This window comes from Balearica regulorum, chromosome 3 (genome assembly GCF_011004875.1).
Source record: "Balearica regulorum gibbericeps isolate bBalReg1 chromosome 3, bBalReg1.pri, whole genome shotgun sequence".
NCBI lineage: Eukaryota > Metazoa > Chordata > Aves > Gruiformes > Gruidae > Balearica > Balearica regulorum.
In genome coordinates, this window is record NC_046186.1 from 107,778,868 (window position 1) to 107,799,922 (window position 21,055).

The window sequence follows — 21,055 nt, forward strand, 5'->3', positions numbered from 1 at the left end:
AAGAACCTGAAACACTGGATCAGGTGGCATCTTTTCACTGTTTGTCATTCTTTGCTCCATGAAATAGTAATAGGGATTTGACTGGAAAGAGGAATGAGTTAGGGTTGTATGTGGATAGCTTTCTCCTCTGCTGCCCAGCCATTTGCATTTTCTCTGTCATAGACAATGAAATCCTCCAGCCTGTTCAATTCTTCTGAGTTCCAGCCATTGGACCCTACACAGGAGCCAATCTTCCCACCAGAGTTAATGGTAACTATTTCTTTTTGAATTAACTTAAGTGGTTTGTTAGTTTCATTGTTCTGCACAGGTTTTGAGTGTCCGCAGTGTCTCTGCCCTGAGGAAATGGCAGGGCAAAAGATGGCTGCTAATAAAAGATGATGCATGGTATGAATGCTTCCCTGTTTTATAAAAGGGAAGGCTATTAAGCCAAGGTGGCTTAAAGCATGTGCAGGTCAAGTGCCTACCCCAGCTAGCTGGCTTTCCTCTCTGTTTCTCACCATACATGCCTGCTTTTGTGTTGCTTTCCTTTCTGGTCACTGCTGTCCAACATTTTGGAACAGTTGCTGACATCTAGATTTCAATTTACTAGGTCAGATGTGAACTTCTACATTATATACAGACATATTTGAGCTAGTCACCCTGTGGTCCCTTTATAGTGTAGGAAGAGAAGTAGGAGCTATGGGATATAGTCGACTATGTGTTTCAACTAGATGACTTCCTGAAAGCAACAACTTCTCTCCACTCAGCGTAGCAGGAGTAGAAGTTGGCTGGCTTACACTGACATCAAAAGTTAGGTGAGGTTAGTTTCTCTCCATGTTCATTCCTGTCTTTTTGGGGTAGTTTTCACCTAAGCAAACGTGTCTCAGCCAGGAATCTAGTCCAGCACATGGCATGTTTACAGCTTCCTTCACATTTAACAAACAACAGAAATCCAGTCATTAGTTCTGCTGCTGTACCCACCCTATACGTGTCATGAGCTACAGCATGAGTAGGTTTTCATAGACATAGCATTATATATATACACACACACACACATATATATAGGTTGAGATAGGTCCCCTCTGTTTCTTCTCTAAGATGTTCTCCTACCACAGAGTTGATCTGATGTGCTGGGAGGCAGTCATGTTAGTTTGTTTTCTTCAGTCATGGGGTGAAGGAATTAAAAAGGGAACCAGAATCTGACCTTACAGCTGGTAACTCAAATTCAGCAGTGCTAAAGACTGACACTTTTGCGGTGAGAATGCAAACCTCATTCTTCTAAGATGGCTGAAACCACAGGCATCTGCCAGAACTTTGGTCAGATGGAGCCTGCTGGCTGAGGTCTTGCTAGGGAGATGTGGCAGCAGGATGCACCTGGTAATTTTAGGAAGGGAAAACTTTTACCAGCATGAGAAAGACTCTTGTCATTGCTAGCAGAAGGATGGGGAATGGCTAACTGCCAACAACAGTGTGGATATCGCAGCTACCTGTCAGTAAGTTGACTGAGATGGAGCCTGGCCTGGCACAGGCATGGGCAGCATGTGAGCAGGGATTCTTGGCTTGACGTAGGATCTGAGCTCTATCTGAATTCACTTTTGCAGACTCAGAGTAACAAACAGCAGAAGCAGCTGTGTTTCAGAGGCGAGCGTGTCACTTGGATCCAGCCTACAACCCTCAAGGAATTGGTGGTTCTCAAATCCCAGTACCCCAATGCCAAACTTGTTGTGGGGAACACGGAAGTGGGTAAGAAGAAGAGCGGGTACTCATTATGAGCAGTTGGAAAACTTTCCATGGAGTATTTTGTAAGAATAGTGCAAATGTAAACCTCCTTCATGCCATTGCTGTTAAATAGCTGTTTAATCTTCAGGTTGTATGGAGGAAGAAATTTCTTCTCAGGTAGATTAATCTCACAGTGAATGTTTTTCCCTGTTCTTTGCTGTATCAAGAAAAAAAGAGCTTATATAGACCTCTGAGCTTTTGTGCTAATTTTGTGGAATTTTGAGAAGAGGGGAGTGGCACAGTATAAAATGTCCTTGTAATCAAATTAATTCAGTTGTGAAACCTGTGTTTTGAAAGATTTTTCAGTTAGTAAACTCTCAAGACTTGAAATCTTAGTGCTTTTTCCCCCAAAATACATACTTCTGCAAACATAAGTGCTGAGAAGGAGAGTTCAGACATATTTAGTAATTCTGTTACCCTGAGCAATTGGTTCAGGAAACAATGCCCAAACTTTCTATGTTTCATTGTATTCATTGTTCTTTCCTGAAGGATTATGTACAATAATAGCGAAGTTACACAAGTACTAAACAGTGTATTTAAGGTTGTTGTAAGACTAGAAAAGAGTCTTTAAAACTTCCCTATGAGAATTCTGGTATTAGTGGAAACAACTTTTAGTTTGGTATCTCTGTTACCTTATCTAATCTGTGTAACAGATGGTCAATGAATTGACTCTTTAATAGGCTTGCTGCCATTTCATTGGGAAACAGTTAACTTGGGCTCTCTGTCACCTGGGTGTAACTGAAGGAGTCTTACTTTTCCTTAAGGTATTGAGATGAGATTAAAGAACATGTTGTATCCAGTGATAATAGCACCAGCATGGATCTCTGAAATGAATGCTGTTCAGCATACTGAAACAGGTGAGCCAAAAAGACCACAGAATGCCTGTGAAGTGAGCGGGGACTCCACGGAATAATAAAGAGGACATGAAGGAAAATCCTCAGATTAAAAACTGCTTTCTATATGTGTTAATGCCTCTCCCATGCAGGGAATGAAGTGAGTGATATGTAAAAATTATTTGAGAATCAAAGAAGGCTTTCACTAGAAGGTATATTAGACATTTTATCTCTTTGATGCATGGTGCTTTACATATATTAACTGGGTTAATAATGGGTTTCCATGGGCAATCTTTTCATTTAGAAAGATTTCAAAATTAGTAACTGGGGGAAAGATGCTGAATTTGACAGTCTGACAGTGTAAGTGACTAAGTGAAGCATTGCATTTGTCTTTGTGGTGGAAACAGGTCAACCTTACAAATAGTTAGAAGTAATTAGGACAATGTAGTGCATGTGGCCCAATGCCTGCTAGCATGTTTAAGGTGTTGAAACTGGAGAGGAGATGGAGTTCACTTCTCAAAGGACAAACTAATGCCTACAGGAGGGCAATATTGTTCATACTACACTGAGGCAAAAGGGCAGTGGGTTACTATCATGTGAGAGGTAGTACCACCACGAGCTGTGATTTAAAGGTGAATGATGTTCTGAGGATGTGTTGAATGAATGTCTAGTCTAAACCCTGCTGTCTAATTAAACTCAGTGGCAGCTAAGCTTTGTAGACACAGTTATAACCATCCTCCTATATCTTGACGTTTGGCAGAACAATTCTTTTCATTTGTTTGTTTACAGGGATCACCTTTGGCGCTGCCTGTACCCTGAGCTCAGTAGAGGAAGTGCTGAGAAAAGCGGTGGCAGAGCTTCCTCCCTACAAAACAGAGGTCTTCCAGGCTGTCCTTGAACAGCTGCGGTGGTTTGCAGGGCCACAGATTAGGAATGTTGCTGTAAGTCACTCAGGAACATCAGGGTCTGGAATTGAAAGCTCAGTCTGAGGAGCTGACCTGCCTTGTTGGTGTGCCTTGTGCTTCTCACATGAGAACATTTGTAAATCTAGGCAAAGAAGGTAGCACACATAAACCAACCCCAGGAACCGTTAGCAACGTGGGTCTCACCCGGTGTGCTACACCAATATCACAGATTTGGCAAGCAAGGGAAACATGGCAGTTGCCCAGGTCTTCCATTGCTGTTACAGGATAAGCAGGGGAAACTGTAGTGAGATTTGACTTATTTAACAAAAATAGATTTAGAGTGCTGGACAAACTTCAAAGCAGCAGTTGTGTAGATTTTTGCCAGCACAACTATGGTAGTCATAGTGTTAATGCATCAGATCTAGCAAATTTTCCTCTAGTTTTAAAGGGAAAGAGGAGGTGAGTTTGGTGTGTTCAAACTCTGTATACTAAAAGAAAAAAATAATCAAGCAAGCAGATGAACCAACCTACCAAACACAAAATTTTGTTCCATAGGATACTGTGCCGTACACTTACATTGCAGCCAAAAATTTTGGGTTCCTGAATGTTACTGAAAAGATGCTCTATACTTTCATGGATCTTCCCTTAATTGCAGCTGCAGTGATTGAATTTTGGCATTGTTGGGCATATGTGGTTTGAGGATAAGGTAGTTTTGATGCATTACCCAAAGACTGTTCCTAAAGCCATTTCAGACAAATGTTAGTATTGACTACTGGGACAGCGACTGATTTCATGGGTTTTACGTTATCCCTCTTCATTAAAGGCCTAAAATTGCTGAGTGAGCAAAAAGAAATTATCAAAGCAAATTTAGGCAGAGCTAACCTCTAGTGCACTGTGTACAGAGTAATGCAGGATTACAAGATGCTATGGCTGTATCTTCAGGTTTTTTAATATTTAACTGATGCATATATTATCACTCTAGGCTCTTGGTGGGAACATAATGACAGCAAGCCCCATTTCTGACTTAAATCCTGTGTTAATGGCAAGTGAAAGCAAACTGACTCTGGTATCAAATGGTAAGTTACTTACATTCCCTTGCAGCACTGAGGAGAGTGGAGTAGACAACAGTCCTCTGCTGTGGATTGTTAGGTCAGGTCAGAACTTGAAAATGGAAGTTAACATTATGTAAAAACGGCTTAGTCTGAGTCTTTGGGGGCTTTGCCCCTTTTGAGGCTGAAGTCCTAAGGCTAGGCCTAAGGTTGGCTTCCTAAAGAATTTTGAATTTCTGTGCCAGAATGAATCTCTGGTACTGTGTATGTATTTACAGACATGTCCTTGTGAACAGGTGGTCGAAGATGTCTATTCATTAAAAACAATAGGCATGAAATTGTTTCTGTCACTATAATCTTTGATCCTTGTGGATTTTTCAGATAAAAATTGAAACTTGTTTTGGTTTTTTTCTATGAAGAAAGCCAAATGTCTCAATTAGTATTTGCTCTTAAGAAGAATTTTTTGAAGTAGGATCCTTGAAGTAAGTGGACTGTTTGATCAGTGACTGTCTCTTGTACTGGTTTGTGTGCAGGCTAAGGAAAGGAGAAAGTGGGAATTACATTGGGATGTTGGAAACTGGTTCACCTGGAGGCTCAGCTTTAATTAGACAAAGGAGGAGGGCGTTCTCTTTGATCAGTTCCTATGCAAATCAAACTTCATATGTAGGCAGAAGCTGTCATAAATTCCGTAAGGACTAAAATAAATCTGAGAAAATCCTCCTTGACTTGGTGAAAGACAGTGAAAAATGAAAACTGATATCATATCAAGAGTGATTTGTGTAGGTTGAAGGCTCTTTCACACACGCTATTGCCATTCTTCATCTGAGTTATTCATCTGCCATTGATCTCTTCTTGCTTTACAGAGGGCAAAAGGACTATCACAATGGATGAGAAGTTTTTCACTGGATACAGAAAAACAATAGTTAAGCCTGAAGAAATACTTCTCTTTGTTGAAATACCCTACAGCAAGAAGGTAAGCTTGTAGGAAAAGACTTCTATGTCTGTGGAGCTAAAATGCTGTTATTTGAGTGTTATTTTCAATGTTTGGCACTTTTTTCCTTGGAGACTGACCTCCAAATGCTTATGTAGTTCCGAGTGGACCAGGAAGCAAGTAAATTATTTGGTGAAAATCCAGCAAGATACTCTTTTTGACAAGCAAGGGGAGTTGGGCTCTATGATAAAGTACAATAAGCCCAAGAAGCTTTTTAGTGCAAGAAATATAAATTTCACTTTATTGTCTGGAGCTTTTTGAGTGCATTCAGTAATGATGAAAGATGGCAAAGTGATGTTCCCAGAGGTCTAAGTTCTGTTTGCAAAATAGTGCAGCAAAGATGCTAGCAATTCCTGAAGTGAAGTTAAGGTTCCTGAGGTTCCTGCTTCATTTCTGTGAACTGAAATGGGAAAAGAAATGGGAAAAAGTGTGTACAAATAAGAGGGAAGTTGAGTTTCTGCATCCTTACCTTGCAAGACTGAAACCACAAGCACTGATTATTAGAGCATTTTGGCAATGTGGACTTGCAACTTCAAATGAGCCTGCTAAACTTTCTTTGAACAGAACAACGAACACTTCTGTAAAACTCTCTTTTTCCCCTTTAGGGCTGACAACATCAGACTGTAGTTTTATGGCTGTGAAGGTATTCACCCTTTTAAGGGTTCAGGCTACAAGTTATAAGATGCAAGGATTCACAGTGTAGTGACATGTTTTCGTTATAAATGGAAAACACTGGTTTACTTGAGATGCCATCATGTTATGGGAAAGAACCAAAAAATCCTTTCCCTAACCTCTCTAATTTTTGTATCTAACTATTAAGGGAACGCAGCTATTTTATTTATGGTGTTTATCTATTTCTGAGTGGTTGTGCTTTGATCTTGTGATAATTACAGGAAGCATTGCTTTTTGCCAAACTGAGAAACGTGCTTGAGGTAGTCAATGGAAAACACCATATTCCTCCATCCATATGACAGTCATATGGCAATTTCACAAAACACACAAATGTTTACCGGCAGGGCAATGGCTTCATCCCTAGGTTATATGCAGCTCATTGATCTGAAAAACTAAAACAACTTTTGAACTCTCTTCTTCATGGTTTCTTGGCTGATCTTTGCTCGCAAACATGAAGTCAGGGAGACTAAAGATCTTCAGGGGATGTCTGAAGGTGCTGGCATGTGGCAGAAAAAGTCTTCTGGAACTGTGACTTTCCTCACAACTGAAAGCAGTGCTGTATCAGCACACAGCTAGATTGAATTTTTTAGTTTGCTTGCTTAAAACTGATGTTACCTCTTGCGTTGATGTGACTTGTCACATCAAGGGTAAGACTAGCCAAACAACAGAAAGAATTAGACTAAAGAAGTTTAGCAGTTCATGTGATTCAGTGTTACTGTAGGGGGACGGAGCTCAGGGTAGACTTTATCATAGAGAGGCTGTTAAGGGAGAGGAAGTAACACCTTTTTCTCCTGCTAGTTTGTGTGTCAGATATTTAAGATATTCAGGGAATAAAGATGTTTGAGTCTTTATTTGTAACGGGATTGCAGCTGAGCAAAGACAGTATTTAGAAAAGGAAGCAGCTCAATGGGTTAAAGATAAAATATAAACAGATTCTAGAAAACTGCTTAGCTTTTTGTATATAACAAGGCATTCCTAGGACAGGACATATCCTTTATTTAGCAACCCTCTTTCTCTTCTGGACTATAAAAACATTCCTTGTGTTCCAGATAATGTTCACAAATGTTATGCACCATTTGCTGATTATAGTATTCTGTATCACATAGACATTTACTGGTTTTAAAACAAAAAAAGCCTGACAACACTATGCCTATATATTTCTATCTTTGGAAAACAATCTTAACCTACTGTTTGCTCAGTATAACCATAATAGGCTCATAGTGTCACAAATTTTGCCCTGCTGAAGAGACAGAAAGCGGTTCATCCTTTAAATTAGTAGCCTCCAATCTTCATCCATTATTGATCTCTATATTCCATGGTGGTAGACTGAAAAAATTGACGCAGAAACAATGTTTTTGCAATTGTGAATATTGCCTATGAATCTTTTAGAGCATGTGGATTTCTTAATGTGCTCCTGCCTGGTGTTGTATCTTGTCCAGGAGAGAGGGGAGACTAATCTAGGTCCTAATATGTAGCGCTTGAGAATAAGGGTTCCTTGGTTTTCCTGTGAGAATAACTAACACCTAGAAACTTTCACTGTGGTAGTTTAGAGGGGACATGCTCTGTTTTTTTACCAAGAGGTAGGGCAGACATGAGCAGCTAATGTGATGGTTACCGTACCTACACTCCTAGTGAGGAAAAACAGTGAGTGCTTTTTCTCCCACAGGACTCTGTACCAAGAAAACTAAGGTATCTAGCGAGGAGTGAAGGCAAATATTGCCCTCTTGTTGCAGTCTTCTCTGAAGTGTGTAGTAAGAGAAGAGGCTACTTTTTCTTCTCTTTGAAAACTAATTGGTTTAACAAGCAGAGTGGCAGCATATTGGGAGAATGCAATTGATGTTCCTCTGCTGTTATCTGCTGGCTTCCCACTAATTACTTGAATTCAGGAAATGAAACACATCCTTCAGTTATATCTCCAGTAACAAGTTCTCGATGCACAAAAGGGGCCTCTTGTGAAACGGTTCTTATTGCCAACAACAGAGGAAGTGTTCTTTACAAGAATGAAAGAATTGCTGTCCGCTTCTGATTAAAAATAATTAACGGAACAGGCTGCTGTGCTGTCCAGAGTCACTTGGCTAAGCTATTAGAGAAGACACTTGGCAGAAAACTCTCCAGAAGGGCCGTGCAAAGAGATCGGATCCGATTCCTCTCTCAGTCTGCAAGATGCCTTAACAGCAATTTGTCATAATCTGCAGGACAGGCAAGGGGAAAAACTGACTGTACATGACCCCAGGGTGACACCATAACTCAGTGTATGCTGGTAGAGTGTTAATCTCATACTTACTGCCACTCTTCATAGGTGAGCTGCTGAGTTTTGTGAGTTGTAGTTGCTGGTGTATTTAAAAGAATTTCCTTGCTCTGTGGAGGCCAACGGAGGATTCAGAATAGTTACTGAGAATTTTATTTGCGGCAACAGATTGAAATTATCTTATATTAATTAGTCTGGTCTTTTCTAGAACTGTGAGACATTTGTGATTATTGATTTCAGTTCTTGCAGAGTTCAAAGACTTCTGAAGGGAAGGGATTTAAGATATGAGTTTTTACTGTTTAGGCTTCCAGTTTAGCAGCCTGAGAGAAAGAAAAAGTTGCTGAGGAACTGTAAACTCGTTTATGTACAAAAAAATCTGTCCTGGTTCTTCCTCTCAAGATACAGAAAGAATGTGACAGGTATGAGCAGATCTCAGTCAAAGCTCATTTTCCACACAGCCCTAGGTTGGCTAATAACCACTGATCTAATACGTTAGCATTAATTGTTGAATCATGTGAAAATATACAGCGCTGCCTGAACAAACATGTCCTGCTTGGCCCTGCAAGATGAATCAAACAGATACAGTTCGCTGGAATAGCTCATCCATGTAGAGATAGGTTAACAGCTTGTCCATATTTATACTCCAAAGCATGCCAAGGTAGAGAATAAAGAAATATTTTCCTGTCTTCTAGGGTGAATACTTCTCAGCTTTCAAGCAGGCTTCCCGTCGGGAGGATGACATTGCTATTGTTACCTGTGGGATGAGAGTCCTGTTCCAAGATGGCACTAAGCGAATAGAGAAGATAAAACTAAGCTATGGAGGAATGGCTCCTACAACCGTCCTGGCACTAAAAACTTGCCAGGAGCTCACTGGCAGGTAGGAATTTTTCTGTCTAATGGAACAGTGCTGATTTTTATAGGAGCAGTTCAAATACCCTAAATACTCTCTGTTACTACACAGAAAGAGAAAGGGGGAGAATTGTAGCTATGCTTCTGCAGCAGTCTGTGTTTTGTGTGATGCCTTGCTTCCTCTAGTACTCCTTACCTTCAAAGATCCACATCAGTCTCTGTGAGAGCCATTTCCTTGCTAATTCACTTATCAGTTGAAGTGGGCAGAAGCTACATATGGGCATGACCTACAAAACTGATTTTCTTCCAAACTGGACTTGAGAAATCTGCACTCTAATAGCTTTGCCACATCTTTAGACGAGATGACATGAGCCCAAGATCAGAGCAAAGCTGACACATGTACTATAAACAGAGATAGAGCAGGTGGCTGTTGCTTAAGAGCTTGTGGGGCTGCCATGTCAGAAGAATTAGTTTGCCCCAGTGATATTTAGGGCTGAGAAGGGGCTCTGTGTCACCTTTTGTTCCCTTGCAGAGACTGGAATGAGAAGCTGCTGCAGGATGCCTGCCGCTTACTGGCGGGTGAGATGGATCTGTCTCCTTCTGCGCCTGGTGGGATGGTGGATTTCCGACGCACACTCACACTCAGCTTCTTCTTCAAGTTCTACTTGACGGTCCTTCAGAAACTGAGCAAGAACCACAATGGCACTGTGAGTGCTGCTAGGAAAGGCAGATTTGGAGAAGGGAGGACCTGTATGTGCTGTCTTGGTGGGGAAGGCATGAGGAGGGTTTGATTCAAGCAGAGTCGTACCTGATAACAAACTCCATGTTGCAAGAGCTGCTAGAGCTACTTTACTCCTTACCTGCATGATAGTGACAAGTGTATCTTCCCATTTGCTTCCTCGTGGCATCCCCACCTTGCTGTGGACAAGAGGAAATGGCCTCAAGTTGTGCCAGAGGAGGTTTAGATTAGATTTTAGGAAAAAATTCTTCACTGAAAGGGTTATCAAGCACTGGAACAGGCTGCCCAGGGAAGTGGTTGAGTCACCATCCCTGGAGGTATTTGACGCGTGGATGTGGTGCTTAGGAACATGGTTTAGTGGCGGACTTGGCAGTGCTAGGTTAACAGTTGGACTTGATCTTAATCTTTTCCAACCAAAACAATTCTATGATGCTGATCTGTGGGGTCACAGGATTCCTGGACTTCCCCACCTCCTTGCATTACAACTGCTCTCATGGGTCTGTGGCTATTCTTTGCGCAGAGCTTGAGCCATGTTTGCCTTTCACCCAGTAAAAGATGAATTCACTGGAGGATGGAGAATGGAGAATATCCTAGGCTACTGGGGAACGTGAGAAAAGGACTGGCAGGGAAGGTGACTGTTCTTTAATATGTCTCTGGCAGAACAATCTGTGTGAGCCCGTCCCCTCGAACTACATCAGTGCTACAGAGCTGTTTCACAAAGATCCCATTGCAAATGCCCAGCTCTTCCAAGTAAGTAGCAGTACCTGCATGGCTTAGACCTAGGCTCTTCTGTAGCTCAAATTGTGCTTCTTATCTTCTTGTCTCCGTAAGCATGGGCAGTACATGAACTTATGTAATGCCGTTCCTAAGGCTTGTATTTGGGTCTCAAACCCTTCCTTGCTTTAGGACACAATGTTCTCTCCTGCCATTGCCCAAGACTCTTCCTGATGTGTGCATCTTCATAAAAATCGCTGTGGGTAGCACTTTCCTCCTGCAGCCAGGTCTATATCCAAACTGAAATTGCCCTTCTGCTTTCCCCAGTTACAGCCTGCCTTTCTTTGCATCTCTCGGGCTTCAGATTCAGGATATGTCTTCTTCCTTATTTCTGTATTAATGACCTCTTCAGCTTTGAGAGTAGAAGCTAGCTTCAGAACTTGAACTTTTATGCAACCTGTCATGTCAAACCCTTTTCTTCCACAGCAGTTTCAAAAACCAAATCCCTTTCATTTCATTCTCTCCAGCCCCATCTGTGTAGCCACTCCATCTTGTTTACCTTCCCCTCCCACAGGACTGAGCCCCCATCCCATTCCCCATTTTACTAGAATGTCTCACGGTGCCTTTCGCTATCCCGTCAATGTTGCTGTCCTCTGCAATCTAAGCGGTAGTAGTCAGTCATGTGTTTTACTCCAGGAAGTGCCCAGGGGGCAGGCAGTTGAAGATATGGTGGGCCGGCCTTTGATGCACATTTCAGCAGCCAAACAAGCATGTGGAGAAGCTGTTTACTGCGATGACATCCCTCACTATGAGAATGAGCTGTATCTAACACTGGTGACCAGCACCAAAGCCCATGCTAAGATCCTGTAAGTGTTGCTTCTGAGTTTCAGATGTTGGAAGCACCCGCTGCCTGGTGGCTTAGAAAACATTAACCTGTCAAGTTGATGGAGGGAAAGGGTGAGGGAAAGGGTTTTGCATTAGTGGGAACTCCATTGCACATTGTTACGTGGAGGTGAGCTGTATGTGTTACAGCTGCCTTTGTAAGTCTGCGTCAGTGGGAATATGAGGGAATTAACACCAAACTCAGAGATTTGCTGAAGCACAAAGCTCTCAGCCCTAGGCAACCTTCTTGCATGTCCCATCTCTTATACTCAAGCACACAGGATTAAAAAGGAGCAGGGTAGGAGAGCACCGCAATGTCTGAGGAGATGTCATTTTAATCACTAATCAGAGCATGCAGCTTGAACGTGCTTTTTCTTATCTGCCTACAAATTTAGGTTGTAACATGCAGTTCTGCCACAGCACTCCTGCTGGTGAGTCAGCTGTGTGTGTATGGGCTTCTGGGTTTTGCCTTGCACGGTGCTTGCTTGCACTGGCTGTGATCAAGCCCTCTGCTTAAGTATGATGTGAGTTAGCTTCAGCTATTAGATGTAGACCTGTTCTGCGCTTGGCTGTAGCAAGGTGGATAGGTCAATATTTGGAAGTCCAGCTGTCTCTGAAAACATCTTGTCCATGTAGAGCATGACTGATGCATAATTTATAACAATAGTGACTAACCAACTCTAAAACGCCTGTCCTGGCAGGTAACGCCATCTACATTCTCATATGAGTTTTAATGCTGTTATACTGCAGGGCTGACTGCCCCCCCACAATCCCTAATTGTGCTTACATTGTGGTGGCTCTGCAGGCTGTCATCTGCCCTCAACTGCTTTGGTGTGGGACACTGTGTTACATTGCCGTGTGTCATCCTCAATAGCTTCGCAATGTGCTGTTTGTTCCTTAGGCAATGCTTCCTGCCTATTTAGGCTTCCTGTCCAGAGGTTTCTTCTCACAGTGGTCTAACGCGGGACAGGCAGCACGATGGTCATGGATGCACAGATGTAGTTAGTCAACTCCCAGGTTATGAAAGAAATTGCTCTGTCATCATAGTTAAATCTTAAGTGTTGCAGCATGGTCATTGATGGGTGCTGCAGATGCATCAGCATTGTTACTACTACCAGTGCAGATGGGGCAAGAGAGAAAGCATCAGATCTATGCCTGTGACCACAATACACACTATTTTCTAGAGGTTGCTGTACACATTCTCCTGCATTTGTGTTGCACGTTCATATTGCAAGCTGTGAGCCTGTATTGCTCTGTAGAGGAAGTAATAGAATATTTCATCAGGTGACAGAAGTATCTCAGCCTATGACTTTCTTGGTCAAAATACTAACTCTGAAAACTTCCACTTCCCCGAATCAGATTTTGACCACCAAGTGTAAATTAGAAATCATCTGCCCCTGTGTTTCTAACTAAGGGAACTGTCAGGGGACTGTTTCCGAGGCCTTACTGCAGAAGCATGAGGAAGTGAGCTTTCCAAAGTAAAACAGTGTTGTCTTTAGTTCCTGCTGTCTAAGGGTTCATGTGGCAAAGTTCATTTCTACATTAATGTATTTTTAAAAAGTCAGGAGCTCACTGGAATGCATAAACAGCTACTTTCAGGCACAGTTTATACCAGAGTTTCAGGAATCTAAACAAGCATGCTGGAAAAATTGCCACAATTTACAGAAGAAAATAAATCATTCAGCAGAAATGAAACCACAGCTTTTCTATTCGCAACGATTCCCTTGTAAAGCAAGCCAATTACATAGCCAATGTACAAAATATTGCAAAAGGAGCTTGAAAGTCTTTTGTAATGCATTTTTGATGAAGTGCTCCATATACAAATTAAATTATATCACAATTTTCTAGTTACTTTCTGTCCTGCTTGTCACTTAGTTTTAAATCTGTGTATAATTCAAACAGACAAGCAGTTTGGTTAGATACCTCTTTTGCTGATTACCAAAGAAAGCTTTTCATGACCCTTTTTGTCTTTTTGGAGTGTCATTCCTTTTGCAATACCCTGCAGCTTCCTTGTGATAGATACTCAACTACTTCTCCCTGTCTTCATATTTTTCTCTAGAAGTGAACCCACAGTTGGTGATACATGTCTGCAGTAAAATTTCATGTTTATCAACAGACAAGGAGGGATCTTGCCTTCATAGAATCATGGCAGCTAAGATGACAGTGGAGGCATACCATCACTAGCACCAATCTGTCTTTGCTAAAGGGTGTTAAGGAGTCTTTAGTACACGTGGCGATTGTATCAAGTTCAGATATGTCTTAGGGAAAAGATGTATGATACAGTATAGTCCAAAGAAACAGACTAGTGATCAGACTCAGTCAGGATTCAAATTATCATATACATCCCAAATGATTTTAATCTAATGTGTCGCCCTTTCTGCCTCGGTCTCACATGATATTCATGTGACAAACTCCTCCTCTTTTGCATAGCCAGACTGCAGGGAATCAGACCTGAAAACATATTGGTATCTCATAAGCACTTACAAAAAGAAAAATGAGAAATAATAACACTGCCTCTCTTCCTTTCTTTAGTTCTGTAGATGTATCTGAAGCTCAGACTGTTCCTGGGTTTGTGTGTTTTGTCTCTGCTAAGGATGTTCCTGGCAGTAACATTACTGGCATCGCTAATGATGAGACTGTCTTTGCTGAGGATGTGGTATGTGGTTAAAAATAGCCTTTTTCAATCATGCTCCTCAGGAGATAGGATTTCTCATATTGTCCAGTGACATCCTCCACCTTATACAGAGATAAATCCTGACTGCACTGGAGTCAATTGAAATCTTGGTGCCAAATTCAATAAGGCCTGAGTCCCCTTGCCCCATGCCCTTCTCTGTATTATCTGCACTATTCTCCTCTAAGCTGCAGGCCACTGGGACAGACTCACTCACTTGGTTACTGTCCAAAGTTGGTTGTGATCATTGTCCCTTGACTGATTTTAAATAGATCTGTTTGAACAAACAGATGCAAAACTGCACAAAAGGAATAGATGAAGAGAATTATCATGAGCCTTTCAGTTACTGCATACATACACAGCAAATGATGATGGGTCCTAATCTTGCCTGTAGGTCACTTGTGTCGGTCATATCATTGGTGCAGTTGTTGCAGACACACAAGAACATTCCAGAAGAGCAGCTAAAGCTGTGAAGATTAAGTATGAAGAGCTCAAACCTATTGTCACAATTCAGGTAAGATGGCTCAGATCTGCTTCTGCAGTTAGCTTAGGACCCCTGAGGTCTAGTTAACTTCTGTGCTCACATGTGTGGTTATTTAGCCACATGTTTTGTTAGTCTTTGAGTGCAGCAGGATATGGATAGAATAAATAATTTAATTTAAATTTATATTTAAATATAAAGAGGACATGCCTTTGATGTGGTACTGATTGGGAGTACATTAACTTGTTCTGTTATTGTATTGGGTCTGGCTGAGACGGAGTTAATTCTCCCCACAGCAGCCCTCATAGTGCTAAAACAAATGAAGTCAACTCTGGTAGATATATTGTGCTCAGCACAAATTTGTTTAAATTAGCAAGATTATTGTCAGTTACATTCTTACCCACAGGTGCTTGCTTTCCATATTCTCTAGTATGACCCTGCTGGCTTCATTGGTATTCATTCATTCTTCATCTCTGATTTATAACACTCGATAATAGGGTGTGAAAATATGTCTTCTAGCTCTGTCACTGCACTGCTTCTCTGAGATTTCAACAGACCACTTGTCTAGTTTCTAAAGCTGATGAAATTAACTTTCAGGAGTTCACTCTTCACTATGAACATTTGCACTGACTGTATGGACACACAGCCCATAAGTGGCTTTTCTCAAAGCTGAAGAAATTAATGTCAACAATTTGTGATCGTTTCTTGCCTTTTTTTAACCAGAAGGCTTGTTAAGATTTCTTTGTGACAGTAAAAGCAAATGATAATATCTAATACAGTATTCATATCTGGAAGTGAGAAAAAATTGTATGAAGTAACTTTTATTGGGAAGACATTGGAACCATGGGATTCTAATTTTATTCAATGGTCAATATTTCATACCATGTTTTGTAATGTGAATTGTATTCATGCAAATACAAAGAGTCTGTGCATTGTCTAGTACAGACATTGGTACTGTCATCTGTGGACAGAGGTTTTGGTTTTATTTGCATGATTTGTGGGTTCACAAAAAACATGCGAGAACCTCTTTTTCTGAGGCTTCTAGTTTATTCAACCAGGGAAGATGAGAGTGGAGAAAATATGTGCTGATTGTTTTGTTTGATCATTCTGTGGATGTTTTTTCATTATGGAAAGCTTTGTTTTGGCAAAAGTGAAATGCAATTTGTAAAACTTCCACCAAGAAAGATTATTGTGTATTACCTCAGAAGTGAACTATTTCTGCAGAAGTTCTCATCCCATCTGAGAGATTTAGTTTTCTCCTTCTGTCTCTTCTTTTTTATCTTTTTTTTTTTTCCTTTTCGTTTCCCCCTGCCCTTCACAGCCACAGACTATAGTTAACATAAGTTGTAAGTCATAGCTCTGGCGGCTACAGACCTTGAGGTTCTGGGTCCCTAATGTTAAATGGGTTACAAGGAGTGATCCAAGATTGCTGAATTATGGTGTTTATTGTGAAATTGCTGTGTTGACAAAAACTTTATACTGCTTTAAGTCAAGTCACTTGGCTATTACCATAGTCAGCATCTGATAAGTTCTTATGGTTTTTATCTTGGATGTTTCTTCTTCAGTCAGCAGAAGCTTTGTTTTTACTCCACTTCCACAAAAATTTCATGGTGGTGTTATGTTTCATAGGAAGCTATTGAGAAACAATCCTTTCTTAAGTCTATAAAGAGGATTAATAAGGGAGATGTGAAGAAAGGATTTGAAGAATCTGATCACATTTTGGAAGGTGAGAATAAGCATTAATACTTCTTTTAAAACAGGATAGTTTGTAACAAAAGAAGTCAAGCTATCAGCCTCCTTTTTATGCATATGATACTGAACTAGTGAAAGTAAGGCTTGTGGGGCTAAATTAATTTCATATTAAGGTTCAACTAACTTTATATATACAAATAGCTTGTGAAAGATTTACTTTCAGTTTCAAAAAGACTTGGATGCTCCCACCTTGGATGCCCCTGTAAACACTCTCTTCCAATGTAAGGACACGTTTTTTTTGAGCAAGTATTCTACAAAGTGATTTTTTTTTTTTTCCTCTGAAACATATCCATATAGGAGCTTTCCCCTGTTCAGGCATAATATGGTCTGAATCTTATAGACAGTCATAGAATCACAGAATGGTTTGGGTTGGAAGGGACCTCAAAGATCATCTAGTTCCAATCCCCCTGCTATGGACAGGGATACAAACAAACCAATTTCCTTTAACCTGGTATATGACTGTCTTATGAAAATGGGACATACGTGCTTCTGAAAATCTGATCCATCTACATTGGTGGCTGTAGGTGCCACAAAGAACATGGCACTGCCCTGTAACACTTTATCAACATTGAGTGTGGGTCTGTCTTTGAGGGTGGGTTTTTTGGTGCGCTTTTATTTCATTCAGCTGGAGCCTGCCAAGCAGGTTGTAGAGACATGGGTAAACATAGGAATGATCAACAGCTGTTTAAAACTTCTGAGTAAGGAGGGGAGAGTGCCAGAGCTGTGAACTGGAATACTCTGTCAGATCTATGTCATTTCTTGGTGTATCTATCACTGATGAATAGTTCCCAAGAGGAAGAGTCTTGGACATCAGACCTTTGGAGAACTATGTATTTATTGATAAGAGGGTGTTCTATCCCTCCTACAGATTTGAGAGGGAAGTCAAATCAGTTACAGACACAAAGCCTGGTGTGAAGGGATTGTTCTCAAAGATCAGAGAAGCATGCCCCCCATACCTCCCCGTGGGGGAAGAGGGGAGCTCTTTAACTGAAACACCCATTTCCAGGTCTGTCATTTGTATTTTGGTATGCATTGCAGAGACCTTCAACTGCAGTCAGCAGTTGGCACTGGTGCTTCAAAGGTGTCACAAGATGTTGTTAACTGTTTCTTATGGTGTACTATACTGTACGGAATGAAAACACCATGCCAGGCAAGGCAGAAATTGTTTTGAGCTAGAAGAATAGGTTATTTAAAAGGCTGCAATACTGTGTGAATGCCAGGCAGGCCCCCTTGATGAGGAGAAAAGAGAAAAGCCCCTGCTATGCACCAGAGTAGGCATTCTCTCACAAAAATGTGCATTTCTCACTGGTGTACCTAATGAAGGCAGCTATATTGTTGTTGCTGAATTGAGTAAAAGGAAGAGAGGAACAGGATTTTGAGAACTGGTCTGAAGATGAATTTTTGTGGCAGCTGAACAGACCAGGGCCATGACTGAGAAAGGAGGTTGATTCTGACATTTAATAGTGTGTAGCATGCCTGGAAATTGTACCCTCAGCACTGCCAGGTAAGATGTCCTGGGAAGGAGCCACATGCAGTGACAGAGAGTTGATTCCCAGTTTGATCTTCGTAGGGCATTTTGGGTTTCTAGTTTTGTTCCCCTGTTTTAAAGTCTGTAACCTTGTATTTGATCTGCTTGGATAGACTATACTTGATTTATTTTTATCCTTCATCTTAGAGCTGTTATCAGGTTTATCACAGTGGTCTGAAAGGCACCAAACACTGCATCTTAAGGGATGCTGGCTCAATGGCTTGGTGTGCAGGCTTATTTTTTAAATGCCAACCACTTGTGTTTTGGACTGAAGATTTCTAGAAAGTGAAGGGGGAGCATGTCTGGGGTGTGTGTGGGGTTTTTTTGGTTTTTTTGTTTGTTTTTTCATTTTTTGTTTTTTGTGGGTTTTTTTTTTTTTTTTTTTTAAACCTTGAACCAGAAGTGTCAATTTTAGAGCTAGGGATCTCTAGTGCTGGGCATTGCAAAGGCTTGTTATTTAACACATGTCAAAAGGGCAGTGGCTTGCAGGCAGCACATGATGGGAGACACCTTATAACTCCAGGGACACCCTATCTTTGAGGCATTTCTTTCAATTTTCTAGGAGAGATGTACATTGGTGGGCAGGAGCATTTCTATCTGGAAACTCACTGTACTGTGGCTGTGCCAAAGGGGGAAGATGGTGAGATGGAACTGTTCGTGTCGACCCAAAACCTAATGAAGACACAGGTACTACCTCATTCACCTGCTACCTAAAAGGCGTTTGTTTCTCAGTTTCAGACTAGGAAACAGTTGTTTTACAGTTGGTCCCATCTTATCTTGAATTAAAAAAAAAGAAAAAACAACACATAGGCTTAGAGTTGAGTGTGGGATCTAAAGTCCATATCTGTCCTACTGGTGGCCTGTATCCACTCCCAGGTGACAGAGATGTTTCTATTGGCAGCACATCTCTGTCACCAGGGATTACATGCTTAACCCTTTCTGGAGAGGGTGCCAGCTGGTCAGTAGGCATGGCTATTGAATGACACATCAGAAACAGAGGTGGTGCAGACACGATGTGTACTAACTCTGCCATCTTGTGAGATAGGTTACTGGCACTATGGGGTGTCTTTGGCCTGTTTACTGACTCACCAAGACTGTCCAAAGGTCTTATAATTGAGTGAGGAGAATGGATAGAGTAGTACGGACGTCAAACTCTGTTCTAAATGAGACCTGTGTCTTGGTAACCTCATCTTATGTCGGTCTCTTCTTGAATCTGGTGCTGTCTGGCGCACTATATGCCTTCCCACCTCAGAGATGAAATATTGGGCTTATTGGTTCCAATTGCAACAAATCCAATTGTGCAGGACCAATAGAACAGAGTATTTGCAGTGTTGCAATGGCTGCAGAAAGGCAATGTGGTGGTATTTAGTTCTTAACACCAACTCAGCTCTGTACATGTTCTGCTGTTCTGTTTTTCTTTAGGAGTTTGCTGCTAATGCATTGGGAGTCCCTTCAAATCGGGTTGTGGTTCGAGTGAAAAGAATGGGAGGAGGATTTGGAGGAAAAGAGACTAGGAGTACTATTTTGTCAACTGTAGTGGCTGTCGCAGCCTTCAAGTAAGTTTGGGTGTGGGGAACAGGGCTTTTTCGTTTCAGACTGTCCCAGCCTGCCTGTTTCTGGAGCACCATTTGCACTGGAGCACTTTTAAGACTCTTCATGTCTTGTAACTGTACAGCTTCTAGCAAGCCTGGGAGTTCCCAAAGGAGGTGTCTAATGGGCTCTTAGTTGGTAAGAGAATTGAACCTGATCAGAGGGGCTAAGCTTATGCAGAAATGCCTGCTTTTAATAGGAAAGGGTGAAAAGCCCTTTACTCTGCTGTTCCTTTGGTGTTCTCTGAAAATTCTTGTATCTCAAATTATCTGCCTCTCCCCTTCACTTCACCCCAAACCCTTTCAAAAGCCAGCAGTAGCCATGCTTGTTTTGCTCAAAACTCTACTACACTAGCCTTGCATCACTGTTTCTCTGCTCTTCTGCAAACTCTTTTTTTTTGGATTTTTCCCTAAGCCACTGAACAGAAACGCACACTTTTCAAGCCCCTAAAAGCTCAGGGAATTAAGCTAGCCTGTAACCATTTGTGTAGATTGGAAATATGTTTCTGATTTCCGGTGTTTTGATACGGGGTCATCTTTACTGTCCAAGTTTCTGTGGTTGGTAGTGAACATAGCCTCTGAGATGACGTTTGTGCACTGTGTGTAACGCTGCCCTTCTCAATACTGCCTTTGTGGGTGAGGATGCACCCTGCTGGCAATGCTAGATGGGTCTTGGAACAGAGCAGCAATTTGATAAAGTATCTTTGGAAGAGAACAGCCAAAATAAAGCTTCTGTACTTAAATCAGCTTTATTTTTCCTGTTCTGAGCAAGCCATCTGCTTTCTCTAATTGATCTGTAATACACGTGCATTTTTCCTGCCTTTTATCTCTGCCACCCGAACCACTTTTTTATATCCCAGAGGTTATGAAAAAACATCTATGGCATTCCCTAGATTTTTTTACAACCTGAAGAAAGGCACTGGGAAGGCAGAATTGTTAGAAAATGAAGAGCAACTCCTCCTCTCCTCCTTGTTTTCCTCCTTGGATAATAAACACGCAAATAAAAAACCAAGATCAAACTGAAGGCTAGTTAGTACTTATTATTATATAATTCAAATGGTATTCTCTCTTGTAAAGTCAAGAGACTGCCTTGAGAAACAGTCTGGAAAACAGGGATTGCTCAGTTATTAGTATTTGTCTCTGTAAGAAACTATCCTTTTTAATATGAGTCTACAAGAGTTTTCACAAACAGATCCCAACCTCTAAGATCTTAATTTTTTTTTTACTCAGTCTTGCCATTTTCTTAAGAGGAACATATATAAATATATAAACCAAGCAGTCTACCCCTAACTCACCATTACCACTCTGGAAAGACAGTGCTTACCAGAAAGAGGAGAGTCTTGCTCTGTAGGAATTGTATTGTGCATTTCAGGCTGCGCCTGATAAATGTATCC

General features: G+C 41.2%; 1 protein-coding gene across 2 annotated transcripts in view; it reads left to right on the top strand.

Moving 5' to 3' along the window:
• XDH (xanthine dehydrogenase) overlaps positions 1–21,055 on the top strand; it is a 51,776-nt gene that overhangs the window by 15,701 nt on the left and 15,020 nt on the right. For both annotated transcript variants that reach the window (XM_075749386.1, XM_075749387.1), the window contains 15 exons: positions 163–249; positions 1,581–1,722; positions 2,523–2,615; positions 3,381–3,532; positions 4,479–4,572; positions 5,409–5,518; positions 9,149–9,333; positions 9,838–10,012; positions 10,705–10,794; positions 11,455–11,624; positions 14,173–14,296; positions 14,706–14,825; positions 16,422–16,518; positions 18,635–18,759; positions 19,495–19,628. In XM_075749386.1, coding sequence (XP_075605501.1) covers positions 163–249; positions 1,581–1,722; positions 2,523–2,615; positions 3,381–3,532; positions 4,479–4,572; positions 5,409–5,518; positions 9,149–9,333; positions 9,838–10,012; positions 10,705–10,794; positions 11,455–11,624; positions 14,173–14,296; positions 14,706–14,825; positions 16,422–16,518; positions 18,635–18,759; positions 19,495–19,628 — 1,898 coding nt within the window. The remainder of the gene's footprint in view (positions 1–162; positions 250–1,580; positions 1,723–2,522; positions 2,616–3,380; positions 3,533–4,478; positions 4,573–5,408; positions 5,519–9,148; positions 9,334–9,837; positions 10,013–10,704; positions 10,795–11,454; positions 11,625–14,172; positions 14,297–14,705; positions 14,826–16,421; positions 16,519–18,634; positions 18,760–19,494; positions 19,629–21,055) is intronic.